Genomic DNA, 17,418 nt, shown 5'->3' with positions numbered 1-17,418 from the left:
TAAAAAGAAATACAGTAGGTATTACATTAAAGGTTAGTACCTACCATAGTCTAATAAAACATGGTCTTCTCTTCGCAGAGTGACACAAGCCTACGTCACAATAACATGGCCGCTATATATAGCGCTATCGCATATTATCATATAGCGCTGTCGCATGATGACGTAGGCTTGTGTCAGTCAGGTGACCTAGAAAAGACGGGAAGAGAGTACCAGGCGGAGTATATTATTTGGTACCTACGCTTTCTATGATATTTGACTTCATTTGCTAGTCTTCAGGGCCATTTGCACCATTCACTAACCCGGGGTTAACCGGTTAAACCTTGAGTTACCATGGTTATCAGTACAATTTGACACTGGGTTAACGGTTTAACCGGTTAACCCCGGGGGTCAGTGGGATGGTGCAAGTGGCAATTAGAGCTACTTGCGTGTTCCAGGGTTAGCCAACTAAATCGAAGTTAACCGTTTATACAGGGTTAAACGTACTGCATAAACAGTTAACTCCGAGTTAGTTGGCTAACCCTGGAGCGTGCAATGGCCCTTAAAATGTTAACATAACCTATTTTAATACGTCTTTATTTTTGAGTCTTAGCATATTTTTATGGATAAAAAACTCTCTCTTAAAACCAACAATATAACCAAAAATATGAGTGCGCAGGTATTAAGAAACCTAACCCACCTCTAAAATACTATGAATAAAGCTTCACAAAGTGTTTTATAATAAAAATGTTCTTGTCACGATTTTTATGCAAAGCAGCGGTTCATGTTTATCAGGCAATCCTGAAGAAAGGTTAACACGTTCGCATTGTCGCACGCGACACGACAAATGGCGTTGGGTTAATGCAAATAACTGGATAAAATATATGTTATTCAATATAACTTATGTTGCACATTCTTATTTTTTTTATTATTTGCCCTATAGTCTACATATCTTAAGGTATTTAAAAAAAGAGTAAACAAAATCTACCCTCAACTGGCTGAAGAAGCCATTTGAAAACATTACATGATCAAATAATGCAGGTTACAATCAGGTTGCTTAGTGACACTTCCAGGTGGTTTTGTATTTGGTTGGTTAATCAATAAATGTTATAACTACCCGAAAATTTGCATATTATTTGTTTACTTCTATTTAAAGTACCTAAAGATAGAGATACTGATAGATTATGCGCAGATAGACTGTCTGGACTAAGTACTTGTATATCAGAGCAGGCGTGGCTCACCCCGTGATTTCGTCGCTTTGCTACAGGTAGCTATAAGTACATCCGTTCTACCCTAATTTTGGGGAAAGCCATAAGCCGCGCGTGGCGCTGTCGCCACCTAGCAGCCATATCTGTGCTCATGGTAACAGACGCGTTTTGTTAGAGAGTGAGTCTTCTGTACCTAGTACTATTATTTATTCTGTGATCAGAGTAAAATTGTATCATAGAAAAATATTTAAAAGCGATTGGATATAGGGCCTGATTCCGATTTAACAAATTGTTAAGGTTTTGATCTTATTTTGATACGACCTTGAATATCCTACGTGCGTGAGATGCGCGCCAATCATCAAGACGATCATCAAGTTCATATCAAAACCACCCATACAACCATTTCCAGTCGCCGTTACGACGCCGTGTAGACACATCTTGTGTCGACACCGTCTGTTTCGGTCACAATTCCAGTCGCAGAGTCGTCGCCGTGCCGACACAGTTACCAGAAATGGGGAAGGGTCGACACATGACACAAAGTGACATAAAGTGTGGTCGCCGTGTGCACACATTGTTTCGGGTTTGCGACTACTTTATGCCAAAATCATTCGTTCATTCGTTCATTTTGTTCCTGTCAAATGGAAACTGTCAGATGGAAAAATAGTTAAATAAAAATAAGTGACATTAATACGCCATCTCTAAACCGGATTACAAGACGTAATTATATATTGTTTGCATTTATATTACAATAGGACTTAAATTATTATGGGGAATTAAACTGCTCGAGTGATTTGATAAACTAAGTGTAATATAATCAACGCGCCACCACATTGTTTTAGTTTAGCCGGAAATGAAATTGTTTACTTCTCAGTGCTTGTGTTCATAAATATATTATTTGATGCATTTTTAGTACTTCGATGCGTATACTATACTTAAATAACAGAAATAACGCTTTACATACTACGAAACTTGTTAATTATGATGTATAAATATGGTTTAAGGCTGAGAAATATTGCAGTCACAAAGTAGTCGCAAATGTTTCGACTTTGTGTCGACTCTGTGTAGACACATGACACGCGCTGTCAAAAGTAATAACAAAGTTACTGGATTTGCAAAATGGCTCCTTGTGTTCATTTGTTTTCAGATATTCTCAAAGTGTAAAAATGACGTGGTCAGAGATGGGACTTAATAGATTAACTGTTTATTCGACTAATTAATGGAATAAAAAAAAGTTAATCCTCAAATTTTAATCACGATTAGTTTAGTCGACCTAACATAGATTGAAATTGAATTAATCTGAACATTAATCGAATAAATTATCGATTAAATCTCGGTTGGAAGTTGACATGGGGCCATTTTTGTACGTAAAAATAGTAGAAATGTCTTGCATGCAGATGGTAGCCAAACACTTTGTCATAAAAGTCGAGATGGGTGTCGATTTATAGGTTTTAGGGAGTGCCGATTTCGAAAATGATGACCATTTTGGAATCCAAAATGGCGGCCATGCACTGTGTCATAAAAGTCGTCATGGATGTCGTTTTATACGTTTTAGGGGGCCCCAATTTTGAAAATGATGACCATTTTGGAATCCAAAATGGCGGCCATGCACTATGCCATAAAAGTCGTCAGGGGTGTCGTTTTATAGGTTTTAGGAGGCGCAGATTTCAAAAATGATGACCATTTTGGATTCCAAGATGGCGGCCATGCACTATCATAAAAGTCGTCATGGATGTCGTTTTATAGGTTTTAGGGGGCCCCGATTTAGAAAATGATGACCATTTTGAAATCCAAAATGGCGGCCATGCACTATGTAATAAAAGTCGTCATGGGTGTAGTTTTATAGGTTTTGGGGGGCGCAGATTTAGAAAATGATGACCATTTTGGATTCCAAAATGGTGGCCATGCACTATGTCATAAAAGTCGTCATGGGTGTCGTTTTATAGGTTTTAAGGGGCGCAGATTTCGAAAACGATGACCAATTTGGATTCCAAGATGGCGGCCATGCACTATGTCATAAAAGTCGTCATGGATGTCGTTTTATAGGTTTTAGGGGGCCCCGCTTTCGAAAATGATGACCATTTTGGAATCCAGAATGGCGGCCATGCACTATGTCATAAAAGTCGTCATGGGTGTCGTTTTATAGGTTTTGGGGGGCGCAGATTTCGAAAACGATAACCATTTTCGATTCCAAAATGGCGGCCATGCACTATGTCATAAAAGTCGTCATGGGTGTCGTTTTATAGGTTTTGGGGGGCGCAGATTTCGAAAACGATAACCATTTTCGATTCCAAAATGGCGGCCATGCACTATGTCATAAAAGTCGTCATGGATGTCGTTTTATAGGTTTTGGGGGGCGCAGATTTAGAAAATGATGACCATTTTGGATTCCAAAATGGTGGCCATGCACTATGTCATAAAAGTCGTCATGGGTGTCGTTTTATAGGTTTTAGGGGGCGCAGATTTCGAAAACGATGACCATTTTGGATTCCAAGATGGCGGCCATGCACTATGTCATAAAAGTCGTCATGGGTGTCGTTTTATAGGTTTTAAGGGGCGCAGATTTCGAAAACGATGACCAATTTGGATTCCAAGATGGCGGCCATGCACTATGTCATAAAAGTCGTCATGGATGTCGTTTTATAGGTTTTAGGGGGCCCCGCTTTCGAAAATGATGACCATTTTGGAATCCAGAATGGCGGCCATGCACTATGTCATAAAAGTCGTCATGGGTGTCGTTTTATAGGTTTTGGGGGGCGCAGATTTCGAAAACGATAACCATTTTCGATTCCAAAATGGCGGCCATGCACTATGTCATAAAAGTCGTCATGGGTGTCGTTTTATAGGTTTTGGGGGGCGCAGATTTCGAAAACGATAACCATTTTCGATTCCAAAATGGCGGCCATGCACTATGTCATAAAAGTCGTCATGGATGTCGTTTTATAGGTTTTGGGGGGCGCAGATTTAGAAAATGATGACCATTTTGGATTCCAAAATGGTGGCCATGCACTATGTCATAAAAGTCGTCATGGGTGTCGTTTTATAGGTTTTAGGGGGCGCAGATTTCGAAAACGATGACCATTTTGGATTCCAAGATGGCGGCCATGCACTATGTCATAAAAGTCGTCATGGATGTCGTTTTGTAGGTTTTAGGGGACGCAGATTTCGAAAATGATGGCCATTTTGGAATCCAAAATGGCGACCACGCACTATGTCATAAAAGTTGTCATGGGTGTCGTTTTATAGGTTTTAGGGGGCCCTGATTTCGAAAATGATGACCATTTTGAAATCCAAAATGGCGGCCATGCACTATGTTAAAAGTCGACATGGATGTCGTTTTGTTGGTCATGGTCATCATTTTCGAAATCTGCTCTTCCTAACACCTATAAATCAACATCTATGACGGCTTATATGACAAAGTGCACGGCAGACATCTTGGAATCCAAAATGGTCATCATTTTCGAATTCTGCACTCCCTAAAACCTATAAAACGATATCCATGACGACTTTTATGACAAAGTGCACGGCACACATCTTGGATTCCAAACTGGTCATCATTTTCGAAATCGGCACTTCCTAAAACCTATAAAACGATATTCATGACGACTTTTATGACAAAATACGTAGCGGCCATCTTGGATTATAAAATGATCATCGTTTTCGAATTCTGCACTCCCTAAAACCTATAAATCGACATCCGTGACGACGCAAGTTATCTTTATTTTCAGATCTAACAAATTGCTACAGAATACAAAGGACAAAAAAAGAAGCGTAATGAAACAAGCAAAAATACAGATGATTCCTCGACGCAATTGGATGCTTCTTAAATTGTGTCCAGATTTTTTTGTCATAAAAGTTTTTATTTTTCACGTATTACTCTCATAAGTTCCGTGACATTTCGACCTTGTAATTTTTTAAGTAAATGTTTTTGTTTATCTGTGAGGATCTCACTACAATAATATAATCAAGGTATGTTTATATTTGATAATTGAAATAGTAACGCAAAAAAAAATTATATTTGTGTCTTATATTCCTGCCGGAGACTTTTATTTTTCCTTTTCCTTCTACACAAGTTTGGTCAAGTAATAAGAATTTAGGGCTCTCAATTTTATTTTGACTTCTACAACAGTAAAGCTACGAGGCCATGTTTGGTATCGTTTTCGTATAAATTCGCAGTCCCAAATTTAGTTATGGTATCACATTGACACCATTCCAAAGTAAAAACATATAAACTTACTTTCTTTTAAACTCCTCTTCACGCTTAAACTGCTGAACAGTTTTAATTTAAATTTAGTACACATATATTTTGAGTCCCGAGACAGGACATAATAAGTTATCTCAAAAATCATCCTTCAAAGGTGTGAAATGAGGTGTAGGGGGGAATTCAGAATTGATTTCTTGAAGTTAATACTGTTTAAGTTTAGGTTTGAAGTCATGTTTTTTTTTCATTTTTAACTAAATCAAAGATGTAGACCATCCCAAATTTAATATAAATCGGTTCAGCGGTTATTGATTTCCCGTACAAATTTCCACGCCACTTTTTACACCTTCAAAAGATGATTTTGGTTATAAGATCTATCCTATGTCCTGTTCCGGGACGCAAACTATTTCTATACCAAATTTCAACGAAATCGGTTCAGCAGTTAAGCGTCAAGAGGAGTTTAAAAAAAACCGACCAAGTGCGAGTCGGACTCGCGTATTAAGGGTTCCGTACATTAAGTCCGACTCGCGCTTGACTGCACATTTCTAATAGGTTTTCCTGTCATCTATAGGTAAAGAACTATTTTGTGTATTCAGACAGACAGACATACAGACGCACGAGTGATCCTATAAGGATTCCGTTTTTTGCTTTTGAGGTACGGAACCCTAAAAAGATTTTTTTAATTTTGTGGAATGGTTTCAATGTGATACCTTAAATGGATTCAGCAACCCAGATTTATACGAAAACGATACCATACACGGCCTAGTACCTTCACTGATGTAGATATCATCATCATCATCATCATCTCAGCCTATATACGTCTCACTGCTGGGCACAGGCCTCCTCTCGAGCGCGAGAGGGCTTGGGCTATAGTCCCCACGCTAGCCCAATGCGGATTGGGGACTTCACTTGGGGGATGTAGATATATCAAGATAAAATTGAGAGCCCTAAATAAACTTTCAAGAGCGGATATCTCAAAAACTATTCAACATATCGAAAAAATTGACTGAATAAACTTGTAACAAATTAAATTAACTTTCATTTTGTATAAGTGGCCATGTCGCTAAGATGCATAGTTTCCGAGATATAATCGAAAAACCGGAAAATGGGACATTCAAAGCCCCCTCTCATCCCCCCGCTCAAGGGCTACGGCCGGGGACTTTTGATATGTTCACTTCCTAACTTGTCCAAACCAAGTTACAGAGTCAAAAATTGTGTTCCGAGCATTTCCCTCTACAACTTTTTTGAGCATTCGTTGGCTGACCTAAATAGCTTATTGCATTTCTTTAATAACTTTTCTGTAAAAGGTTGACGGGTGTTGGGTGTTTATATGGTTTTGGTCGATTATTATCATTTGCATCGCCCATGATGACTTACTAGAATTACTTACGAGCACACGAGACACTAATAATAGTTTGACAAACCTTGGTTTTCAAGAGGTATTTTATATTGACATTTGCTGTCACAAATTTGCTGTCAGATTTAGTCGCAAACCGCACGCAAAGTGCACACAAATGTGTCGACACCTTGTTACGGAAAAGTGTACACACGGCGACGACACTTTGTTTCGAAACAATTCTAGACACATTGTGTGGACTCTGTTACGACACATCTGACATTTAGTTACCACTTTGATGATTCTGCGACTGGAATGGTTATATGGGCAGTCCAAAACCGTAACAAATTGATAAATTAGAATCAAACCTCACACTGCCGTATTCGAACTTCAAGATATTCACAAGAGACGACACGTACTAGATCCATTCTAGATACGTTATAGTTTAGATATCAACTAGTTCTTTTTTGCAGCGCAATTCGGGCAACCAATGTCACTTTTCCGTTAGATAGATAGTAAGATATCTATTAGATGTGAATTGGATCTCTAAGTCATATCCAGTGGAAATCGTTCAAGAGTATCTCCAGAATCGCGCAAATGTCAAATTTGACAGGTTGGATCTTAAACATATCGTTATCGTATCTTGGTGATGTCTAAAAGATATCTAATAGATATCTATTTCAAAATCCGAATCGGACCCACTGTCTCTGGCTGGCGCCACTTTTTCGGTTTAGTGAATAAATATTGTTTTTGAAAATGGAAACACGGTCTAGACATCTTCACCCCTGTCCCGACTAGGGTTGCACCCTCGTCGTGGAGGCGAATTGATTTCTTCTCCAAGTATTTTCTGACATGACAATGCTGTCTTGTTTGACGTGTTTTGTTTCTCGAGTGGTGTGCAGTGGTTGCAACCCTAGTTTAATTTGAGGATTAGGGATGGAAGGAAGGATGTCAATACTACCTTTGGCATGACTGTTTCTTCTTTCGGCTCGATTCGGAAAATGAATTAGATTTCTACTAGACTTCAACAAGTTAAGATATGGATAATTTAAAGATATTTGTAAGATAGATATGTCAAATTTGACGTTTCCGCGATTCTGGAGGTCCTCTTGAACGATTTCGACAAGTTATGACTTAGATATCCAAGTCACATCTAGTCAATATCTAATGTAGATCTAGTTGATCTCTAAATCCTCTCTAGATCTTGTGATTATCTCGAAATCCGAATAGGCCTGTTTGAATCGAATGTAGCGAAATTATCGCTTTTAACGGCCAAATGCTCATCACTTATTAGGTTACCTATATGGGTATTGCCGTATTGATATTGATACACAACCTGCAATAATATGTTACACAACGAAGGCCGCAAAAATATCTGACACGATCTTATTAATTTTGTGTGTCACATATTTTAAGAGTGTGTCACATATTTTTGCGGCCTTCGAAGAGTAACATATTATTGCACGTGACTGTACAAGATAGGTTGAAATGCAATTTTTATTAAGGTACAAATTAAATTGTACCTACTTACTTATGTGCAATGCAATACAACACAAAAATTATTGCTGGTTAAAAAGCAGTAAAATAGGAAGACAATTCATATTTTTGTATCATGTCATGCGCAATAGTGCATGAAAATACCAGTTCAAGCCTTAAAATTAATAACATTCCTTTACAGCAGAACCTTAGCATTATTAAGCTTAGCTGCTACTTCCACAAAATTGAAAACTGTGACCCCAATAACACGGTTTCCTCAGGAAGTCTATTCAGCAATTACAGTAGTTATCTCCAGTGTGCAAAACGACATTACAAATACCAATCCTGCCCCACAACCTTTGTCAAGCGGTCCGATTGTCGCCCCAACACCAATACATAACCTACCCTACGAACTCATCATTAATTAATCCAAATTGCACTTTAATTCCACCAATTAACGTTTATTTTCCCTTAATAAAGATGCCTTGTTAATCCCATACACAACCAATATAGCCTGAACTTCGATTGCCATTCTGTTTTACAGTAATTTCAAGTTAATGAGCAGATATCAGGGATCAATGTAAATTGGTCGTAAATGCTTGTTTTGGACGGTCGTCATGGTAACGCTACAATTTGGGAGCGCAAGGGTGCTGTACAGGTGAGAGGAAAATACGGATTTGTTTGTGCAAGTAAGGGATGCAGGATAGGGTGAATGCAATGGGATACCGGTTAAATTGCATTAGGCTGCCTTTTGGGACGCAATCTGCTGGATTTGCGAATTGGTCTGACTGTATACCCTTTGCAATGCAACTGAGTTATACATATTTTACAGTATTCATTCTTAAAACTCGTTTGAGTCTTTCCTGTAGACATCGCGAAGCAAAATTTAATATAGGTACCAAATTTTTACGCTACGCTTTTCAGCACTTTACCTATATACTCAAATAAGAAAAACTTGGAGAATATATATATATATACATGTAGGTAGGTACCTACCAGTGGCGGCGCGTCTAGATTGTTCGTAGGCAAGCCGTAGCTGAGTTGCCCTCCCTTTTCTTCATAAGTTTAAAGAAAATGGCCCAAGAGAGCCTAAATATCAGACAAGTCGATGGGAATCGAGTTCTATGGACGGTCCGCCACTGGTACCTTACCTACATATGTTGCTGAATCGTTAACTTTCCTTGTATTGTCCACACAAGTGACCCTTTCATGTGTTTGACCCAACTGTATGTTCAGGTGGCGAAGTAAATTATTAAAGGTTAGTTTGTTATCTCGATGTCTGAAACATTTCTGTTAAAATATGACGTGTAATTTCGGTCTCGTATTAAAATTTTAGGCGAGATAATACGGGGCCTGCATAGTAGAGATTAAGTTGGTGAAACAAAATCGCGTGGTAGACGATCGTAAGCGTTTGTAAGTGAATATAATCTAAGACCTATTTTAGGATAGCTTGATAGAGTTAGACTGTAACGATTTTGATAGCACCACAGACAAAACATCCTCCAGACAGCATAGTCGCGCTACCCCCTCTGCCACGCATACGGTAATTTTACTCCATGTTCGAGTCGAAAGTGTCTTTGTGTGACGTCCGTGTGTTTGAACGGACCAATCACGGTACGGGACTTCGCTCACATTTTTGGCATCATCGGTTGCATGAAATAATTGCTCTAAACTCGGTCTAGAGCACATGCACTGAGTGTGCTAATAAAATCGTTGCAGACTTACCTTGGTCTAACTCTAACTATGATTTAAACCGATTTCAAAAGGAGGGTCTTAATTCGTACAACTGCTGATGAAGATAATTGTTTTTATTTTTTCTCTTTTGAATTGTTGACATTACTATGTTGTGTATATTTCAGTTGATGTTTACTCTGTAATGTGGAATTTGTATGATTATTGTACAAAATTGTATCTGACGTGTACCTGTATTGTACTTACCAATAAAGATTATCTTATCTCATCTCATCTCATCTCATCTCATCTCATCTCATCTCATCTCATCTCATCTCATCTCATCTCATCTCATCTCATCTCATCTCATCTCATCTCATCTCATCTCATCTCATCTCATCTCATCTCATCTCATCTCATCTCATCTCATCTCATCTCATCTCATCTCATCTCATCTCATCTCATCTCATCTCATCTCATCTCATCTCATCTCATCTCATCTCATCTCATCTCATCTCATCTCATCTCATCTCATCTCATCTCATCTCATCTCATCTCATCTCATCTCATCTCATCTCATCTCATCTCATCTCATCTCATCTCATCTCATCTCATCTCATCTCATCTCATCTCATCTCATCTCATCTCATCTCATCTCATCTCATCTCATCTCATCTCATCTCATCTCATCTCATCTCATCTCATCTCATCTCATCTCATCTCATCTCATCTCATCTCATCTCATCTCATCTCATCTCATCTCATCTCATCTCATCTCATCTCATCTCATCTCATCTCATCTCATCTCATCTCATCTCATCTCATCTCATCTCATCTCATCTCATCTCATCTCATCTCATCTCATCTCATCTCATCTCATCTCATCTCATCTCATCTCATCTCATCTCATCTCATCTCATCTCATCTCATCTCATCTCATCTCATCTCATCTCATCTCATCTCATCTCATCTCATCTCATCTCATCTCATCTCATCTCATCTCATCTCATCTCATCTCATCTCATCTCATCTCATCTCATCTCATCTCATCTCATCTCATCTCATCTCATCTCATCTCATCTCATCTCATCTCATCTCATCTCATCTCATCTCATCTCATCTCATCTCATCTCATCTCATCTCATCTCATCTCATCTCATCTCATCTCATCTCATCTCATCTCATCTCATCTCATCTCATCTCATCTCATCTCATATTATCTCATCTTATCTCATCTTATCTCATCTCATCTCATCTCATCTCATCTCATCTCATCTTATCTCATCTTATCTTATCTTATCTTATCTTATCTTATCTTATCTTATCTTATCTTATCTTATCTTATCTTATCTTATCTTATCAAAACATAAGGCCATACACAGTTTTGGAAAGTTGGTGTTTTTTTTGTAAAAGGTTGTTTCCGTGTGTAGGTATAATTGCTGAAGAATGTACTACTTACAGCTTGGCAAGAAAGAGTAGAAATTAAAAAGTGGCAACACTGTAGTGTCGTCCCGGTTTCTTATATAAATTAGTTTGAAAGGGACGACACTACAGTGTTTTCCCTCTCTCAAAACTTCCCAGTCATCCTTCCAGTCATAAGTGTGAGGGTTTGGTAGAAGCGCTCGTGCTACAATGACATTTTCCGACCTCGCCCTAGGCTAGGCTCAACCTTTTCAAGTCTGACGGCTTAGACTAATGACATTATTTTCATAGAAGTGGGCGCATATACCGCCAAATGGATAATCAAGAAGTTATGTGTTTTTAAGCTTACGCAAAAATACAGGCATTTCTATTTGATGGTCAGAGAAATATAACATCAATTATTTTATAAATAAATAAATAAATACCCATCAGGGGACATCTAACACAGATGAACCTAGCTCCTAACTAAGCAATGGCTATGGCTATGGCTGCTAGGCGACGATATACATACTTATGTAGAACATAACACCCATAAAACACCCATAACTCAGGAACCAATATTTGTGCCTATCACACAAATAAATGCCCTTACCGGGATTCGAACCCAGGACCATCGGCTTCAAATGCAGGGTCACTACCCATTAGGCCAAACCTTGAAATTTCTTCCTCATTATCAGAAAGACACCTACTCCTCGCCATATTTAACATATTTTATATCTGCCTTGTTTGAGGCTTTTAAATTTGCCTGATATTATACTGTAGCAATTTCAAAAGGACCTTTTTAGGTCGATCAAAGCTTAAACCAAGCTTTTTTCTAAACAATGAATCCGCCAACTCGGTTATAAAGGATTCCTTTATACCGTAATCCTACAAAGAATTTTCGATAAATGTATAACTTAAATACGTCGTGAATTTATTAGGGCATACCCGGGCAGTGTTTGAATCACAGATCACTTACCTACTAGCCGGGGCACTGGAGCATGACATGTATCCGACAAATCAGCGTTAGTCCCAGCCGTTCCCAAACTATGTAATTAAGTGAGAGAGCGCAATCTGTACCTACTCATAATAAATATATATTACAGGCGATTATTACACAAATTGACTAGCCCCACAGTAAGCTCAATAAGACTTGTGAACGATAAGGATTATTGATTTAAATCAAAAACCCAATGAAATAAAATAAAATGATAAAATGAATAAAATGAGGTTGCTTAAGCAACCTATATTATATATACTTGAAAACACTCATGACTCAGGAACAAATTTCCATGTTCATGACACAATTAAAAGCCCTTACCGGGATTTGAACCGTGGCGGCCCAATCCGCTTGATTAGCAGGGTCACTACTAACTAAGCCAAAAGGTCTTTTGAATCACAATTGTTCAATATCGGTCGAATTTGCCCACGGCTCTTTCTGCTCTAACTTTTTTCAGCCATCTCAGGGAAATATTTAAATACGTTTAGTTTATAAAGCACGTTTTATTTAAAATCGTTTTCATGAAACGCCATACGACGCAGCAGCGTAAAAAGAGCGCCTAGGTGTGATGACGTCGCGGCTTTCGTATAAAGCGGAGTCTATGCATAATGATCTGTGGTTAGAATGAACAAAAAGGGCCGTGCAAGAATGCTGGCCGCCTGAATTATGCAACGGGTAGGATTTACTTTTTCAACCACTATTTTTATGAGGTACCGTAGTTGATGCATGAGGGAAAACATGACTGAGTATGTTTGTATGGCGTTCGCTGCAAGCAAGGACCGTTACCGGTATAGGTACCGGTTTTTCGGTCCCTGGCTGCATTGTACGGTACGAGGATATTGAAGGTAGAAGTTGTTGTCCTTTTTCTTTAGGGAGTCGAAGGAAACATTCCATTTTAAGAAACTATTTAAGGTGCATTGGGGTAACTTCGTAAGCGGGGTATCTAATTTTGAAAATGGCCAATATCTATAAAATCTTCTACCTATCTAGATCTTATGACTCTGCACTAAGGTGGTGGTACTGGTGCTCGACGCGGTTCCAGAACATGTCATCTTGAAACTTAAGTCATTGTCAATAGAGGTGACATCAGCGTGTCATCTATTGGGCATTAGCATGTCGAGCAAGGCATCTTGTTTACTATTGCTACAACAGAAAGTGCTTCTACTTTAGTAGATATACTGAACATGAATGCATTTGACAAGTTAATACATCACCTGACATGTTTACACAACAGGGCACCCATATATCGATGCACCGCAACCCGTTACTGATACAGCATTAATTATGCATGAGCTGGGTGCTTTTACGGTGAATGACAAATTAATTCCCTATTGCAGCATTGCCTGCATACTGGTTACTTGATGGTTTTGAACCATTGATACTGGTAAACGCCGAATTTAAAGTTGTACCAATATTTTTTGTCTTAGAATTGGGATTTCTTAAGTACCTATATTATTTCTACTCAAAATCACAAGCTTTTTCCATATTAACTGAGAAAAAACGTGTCCCCGAAATTTTTGAATCGTTTGGTTACAGTTTTCAATACAACCTTCTGATGATAATGATGATGATGCATCAGCACAACCTTCTATGACCGTAACAAAACGGACTACAAAAATTTGTATGAAATTTTGGGGACACTTTTTTTATTGTATTAGGACGAAAGAGCTCGTGATTCTGAGTGGAAAGAATATATAAATTCTTATATTTAAAATGCTAATAATGAAACATGGTGACGCCTAAAGGTGACAGTCCATTTTCAACGACAGCTGCAATACTGTTCATTTTACTATGGAAATTGACAATGACAGCGACGCGTTCAGTACCGGTAGTGCAGCTGCGGTTAGAAATGGAATGTTACCATAACTGTGATTTTTCTTGTTTCAGAGATCGTCGAAGAGCAACAATGCCACGACTACGCCTTCCGCCTGACCTGTCGCCAGCTCGACGCTCACATCGCCATCCTCGAAGCGTGGTACACCTCAACAGACCACCTCAACTCAACAGACCTCACCTCCAACCTCAACCTCACCATCAAAACTGAGAACGACTCAGAACTCGATAGAGTTTACGTGTATTCTAGTCCAAAACATAACGGCGTTTACGAAAGCAACCATTCCAATTTTGAAAACTTGACTAGTGTGAACGTGTCTGAACGATTCGAATTTTCAAACGAAACGGATTTTTTGGAAGTGAACGGGAGTGATTGTGGGGTTGGGGGGTTTCTGAGGAGCTACGGGAGCTGGAGGGAGGGGGATAAGAGGAGGAGGTCGCCGTCGCGGGAAGCGGCCGTGAACTTGAGGGCGCCGGTGAGCTACCGGTGAGTGCTTTGTGTCGCGTGGGGTTATTGTGGATTTATGATATCGCGTACACGTGAGAAAAGCTAGTTAAGATATGAAACTATTTTCACGGTACTTAGCATTCTTAGAGCTTGAAAATGGAAGTGTAGGTTCTCCGTAATAAGTCATGCCAGTAGAAAACGTGGGTTAAAGTGGTTAACCACAGAGTAGGAGCCCCATGAGCCTAACCGGGGAGCCGGCAGGCCTCGTCGGCGATGGCGGGATAACATGGAGTCCTTCTTGAGAGGCTGGCCAGATATAGCACCAAACAGAGACGAGTGGAAGAAGAGGGGGAGGCCTTTGCCCAGGCCCAGGAGTGGGACACGGTGGGCTCTGAATAATAATAAAGTGGTTGAATCATAAAATGACTCACAACTCACAACCGTTTAAATTAATCTCGTTAAAATAGGTACATAAAATGTATACTTATCCAACGTAATTACGGGGTTTAGAAGAATAATCATAAACGTACAATGCGGTAAAATAGTAATGCGTACAAGGATGACTAGCATTAGGAGTAAGAAATACGATACGTGTATGTTTTATTATAGGTACGTTTTTTTTTTAAAGCCGTATGGCTTTTCAGCATCTAGGAAGGAATGGTGCCAACTAAACAGACTCCGTACCGAACATGGACGCTGTGCGGACTATCTGTTTGTGTGGTTGGCGAGATTCACCAGCATGCGACTGCGGGGCCCCAGTACAGACTATAGATCACATTATACATAGTTGCCCGAAACGGAAATTTGTTGGAGAGGCCTAGACCTTCACTCGCCTAATGCACACGCTGCCCAATGGGTGAAGAATTTAGATATCGTATTGTAAATATTGTAATTGATAATTAGCGACTCTGTAAATGCCATACGAATAAATAAATTATAGGTAGGTACATTATATTCAGTCTGACAGTGATGAACTTTAGAAGCTCGCGCTTCGCGTGATGTAACTTGAAGTTTTATAACTAAAGTCATTTCTACAACGTCTAGACATCATTTAAGTTCTAAGAATACTTCAAGCTTGCAAAAGTTGCAAAGCTATAATTATTCGAAACTCTTTTATTTTACGCTCGAAAATGAAAAAAATAAGTGCGAGTCGGACTAGCGTATGAAGGATTCCGTAGGTACCATTACGCAAAATACGGCAAAAATCACGTTTATGTTTATTCTGTTTTTAGTATTTGTTGTCATAGCGGCAACAGAAATACATCATCTGTCAAAGTTCAACTGCCTAGTTATTGCTATCACGGTTCATGAGATATAGCCTGGTAACAGACAGATAGACGGACAGACGGACTACGGAGTCTTAGTAATGGGTTCCGTTTTTACCCTTTGGGTACGGAACCCTAAAAAGGCATATAAACTAGAGTCTACTAAAGAAACAAATAAAAGTGAATTAGTAAAGGAAGGTGCGTGACTACATTACCATGCAATTATCCAATTATGAACAGAGCTCGGCAGGGGTGAGCCATTTTGACGTCACTTATGTCAAGTGTAGATATTAATATAGATACACCTTAAAAAGAAAAATTAAAATAAAACTTTATTAATTATATTATTATCTTTATCTTTATAATTAAACTAAAACGACAATGCCTTAAGTACAAATAAACTTTAATAGTAGCATATGGATGGATATACATATTATTTGAAGAGGTTTACTAAAAAAGCTTGCTATAAAATTCATTTGTTTTAATAGCGACGTAAATATCGTAGCGGAAAGGCAGCCTAAATTAAATTATTTCTTTAGTTATTAAATTACACCACATATACTATCGAATGACAAGGCATATCCATGTTGTGCAAACTCTGAAAACAGCTCACCCCCGCCGAGCTCTGATTATGAATTATGGCGGTTTTGATGTTAACTATATTAACCGGTGTGAAGTTAGCAGCCCAAAGTTAGCTGACCATGATAACCCGACCAAATTAAATCGTCTTATTAAAAATTAAAAATAAACAACGAAAACAATGTTGTTTAAGGAAAATAAGGACATAACAAGTGACACAAATGACAAATCTATCAAAACTGACCCATCAGAAACCAAAAACACTTGAAATTTAAAGAAATGTAAAATTTAATTTTAGGCTGCTAACTTCACAAATGAATTATTAGTGTGAATTCATAAAGATCACACTTTTTAACTAATAACATTCAAAGCAGCATTACACGAGATATTACCACGCCAACACACGTTGAAATTGAAAGAACCAGGCTAGGAAAAATTTTGGACTCAAAGAAATCAGCCTAAGCCCATACTAGGTTTTGCCTAATTTTCTTTCAGAAGTTGTAGAGATCACACATTCTTACTAGTATTTTTAGAAGCGGCATAAGACGTGCTACCATATTGCCAACTAACGTTGAAATTCAAAGAACCAGGCTACCTCAAATCTAGGTCTAAATGTTATCAGTCTAAGCCCATACTAGGTTTTGCCCAATTTCCTTTCAGAAGTTGTAGAGATCACACATTCTTACTAGTATTTTTCGAAGCGGCATAGGACATGCTACCAGATTGCCAAGTAACGTTGAAATTCAAAGAACCAGGCTACCTCAAATCTGATCTCAAAGTTATCAGTCTAAGCCCATACTAGGTTTTGCCCAATTTCCTTTCAGAAGTTGTAGAGATCACACATTCTTACTAGTATTTTTCGAAGCGGCATAGGACATGCTACCAGATTGCCAAGTAACGTTGAAATTCAAAGAACCAGGCTACCTCAAATCTGATCTCAAAGTTATCAGCCTAAGCCCATACTAGGTTTTGCCCAATTTTCTTTCAGAAGTTGTAGAGATCACACATTCTTACTAGTATTTTTAGA

General features: G+C 38.6%; 2 protein-coding genes across 2 annotated transcripts in view; both read left to right on the top strand.

Annotated features, from left to right (window-relative positions):
- The window catches only part of LOC134663544 (uncharacterized), a 216,629-nt gene that overhangs the window by 6,451 nt on the left and 192,760 nt on the right, over positions 1–17,418 (top strand). The window contains exon 2 of the mRNA XM_063519941.1: positions 14,154–14,586. Coding sequence (XP_063376011.1) covers positions 14,154–14,586 — 433 coding nt within the window. The remainder of the gene's footprint in view (positions 1–14,153; positions 14,587–17,418) is intronic.
- The window catches only part of LOC134663515 (NADH dehydrogenase [ubiquinone] flavoprotein 1, mitochondrial-like), a 219,710-nt gene that overhangs the window by 138,649 nt on the left and 63,643 nt on the right, over positions 1–17,418 (top strand). The window lies entirely within an intron of this gene.

Source organism: Cydia fagiglandana, chromosome 4 (genome assembly GCF_963556715.1).
Source record: "Cydia fagiglandana chromosome 4, ilCydFagi1.1, whole genome shotgun sequence".
Taxonomy (NCBI): domain Eukaryota; kingdom Metazoa; phylum Arthropoda; class Insecta; order Lepidoptera; family Tortricidae; genus Cydia; species Cydia fagiglandana.
Note: the sequence above shows the minus strand (reverse complement) of the source record. Positions and strands in the feature narration are given on the sequence as shown.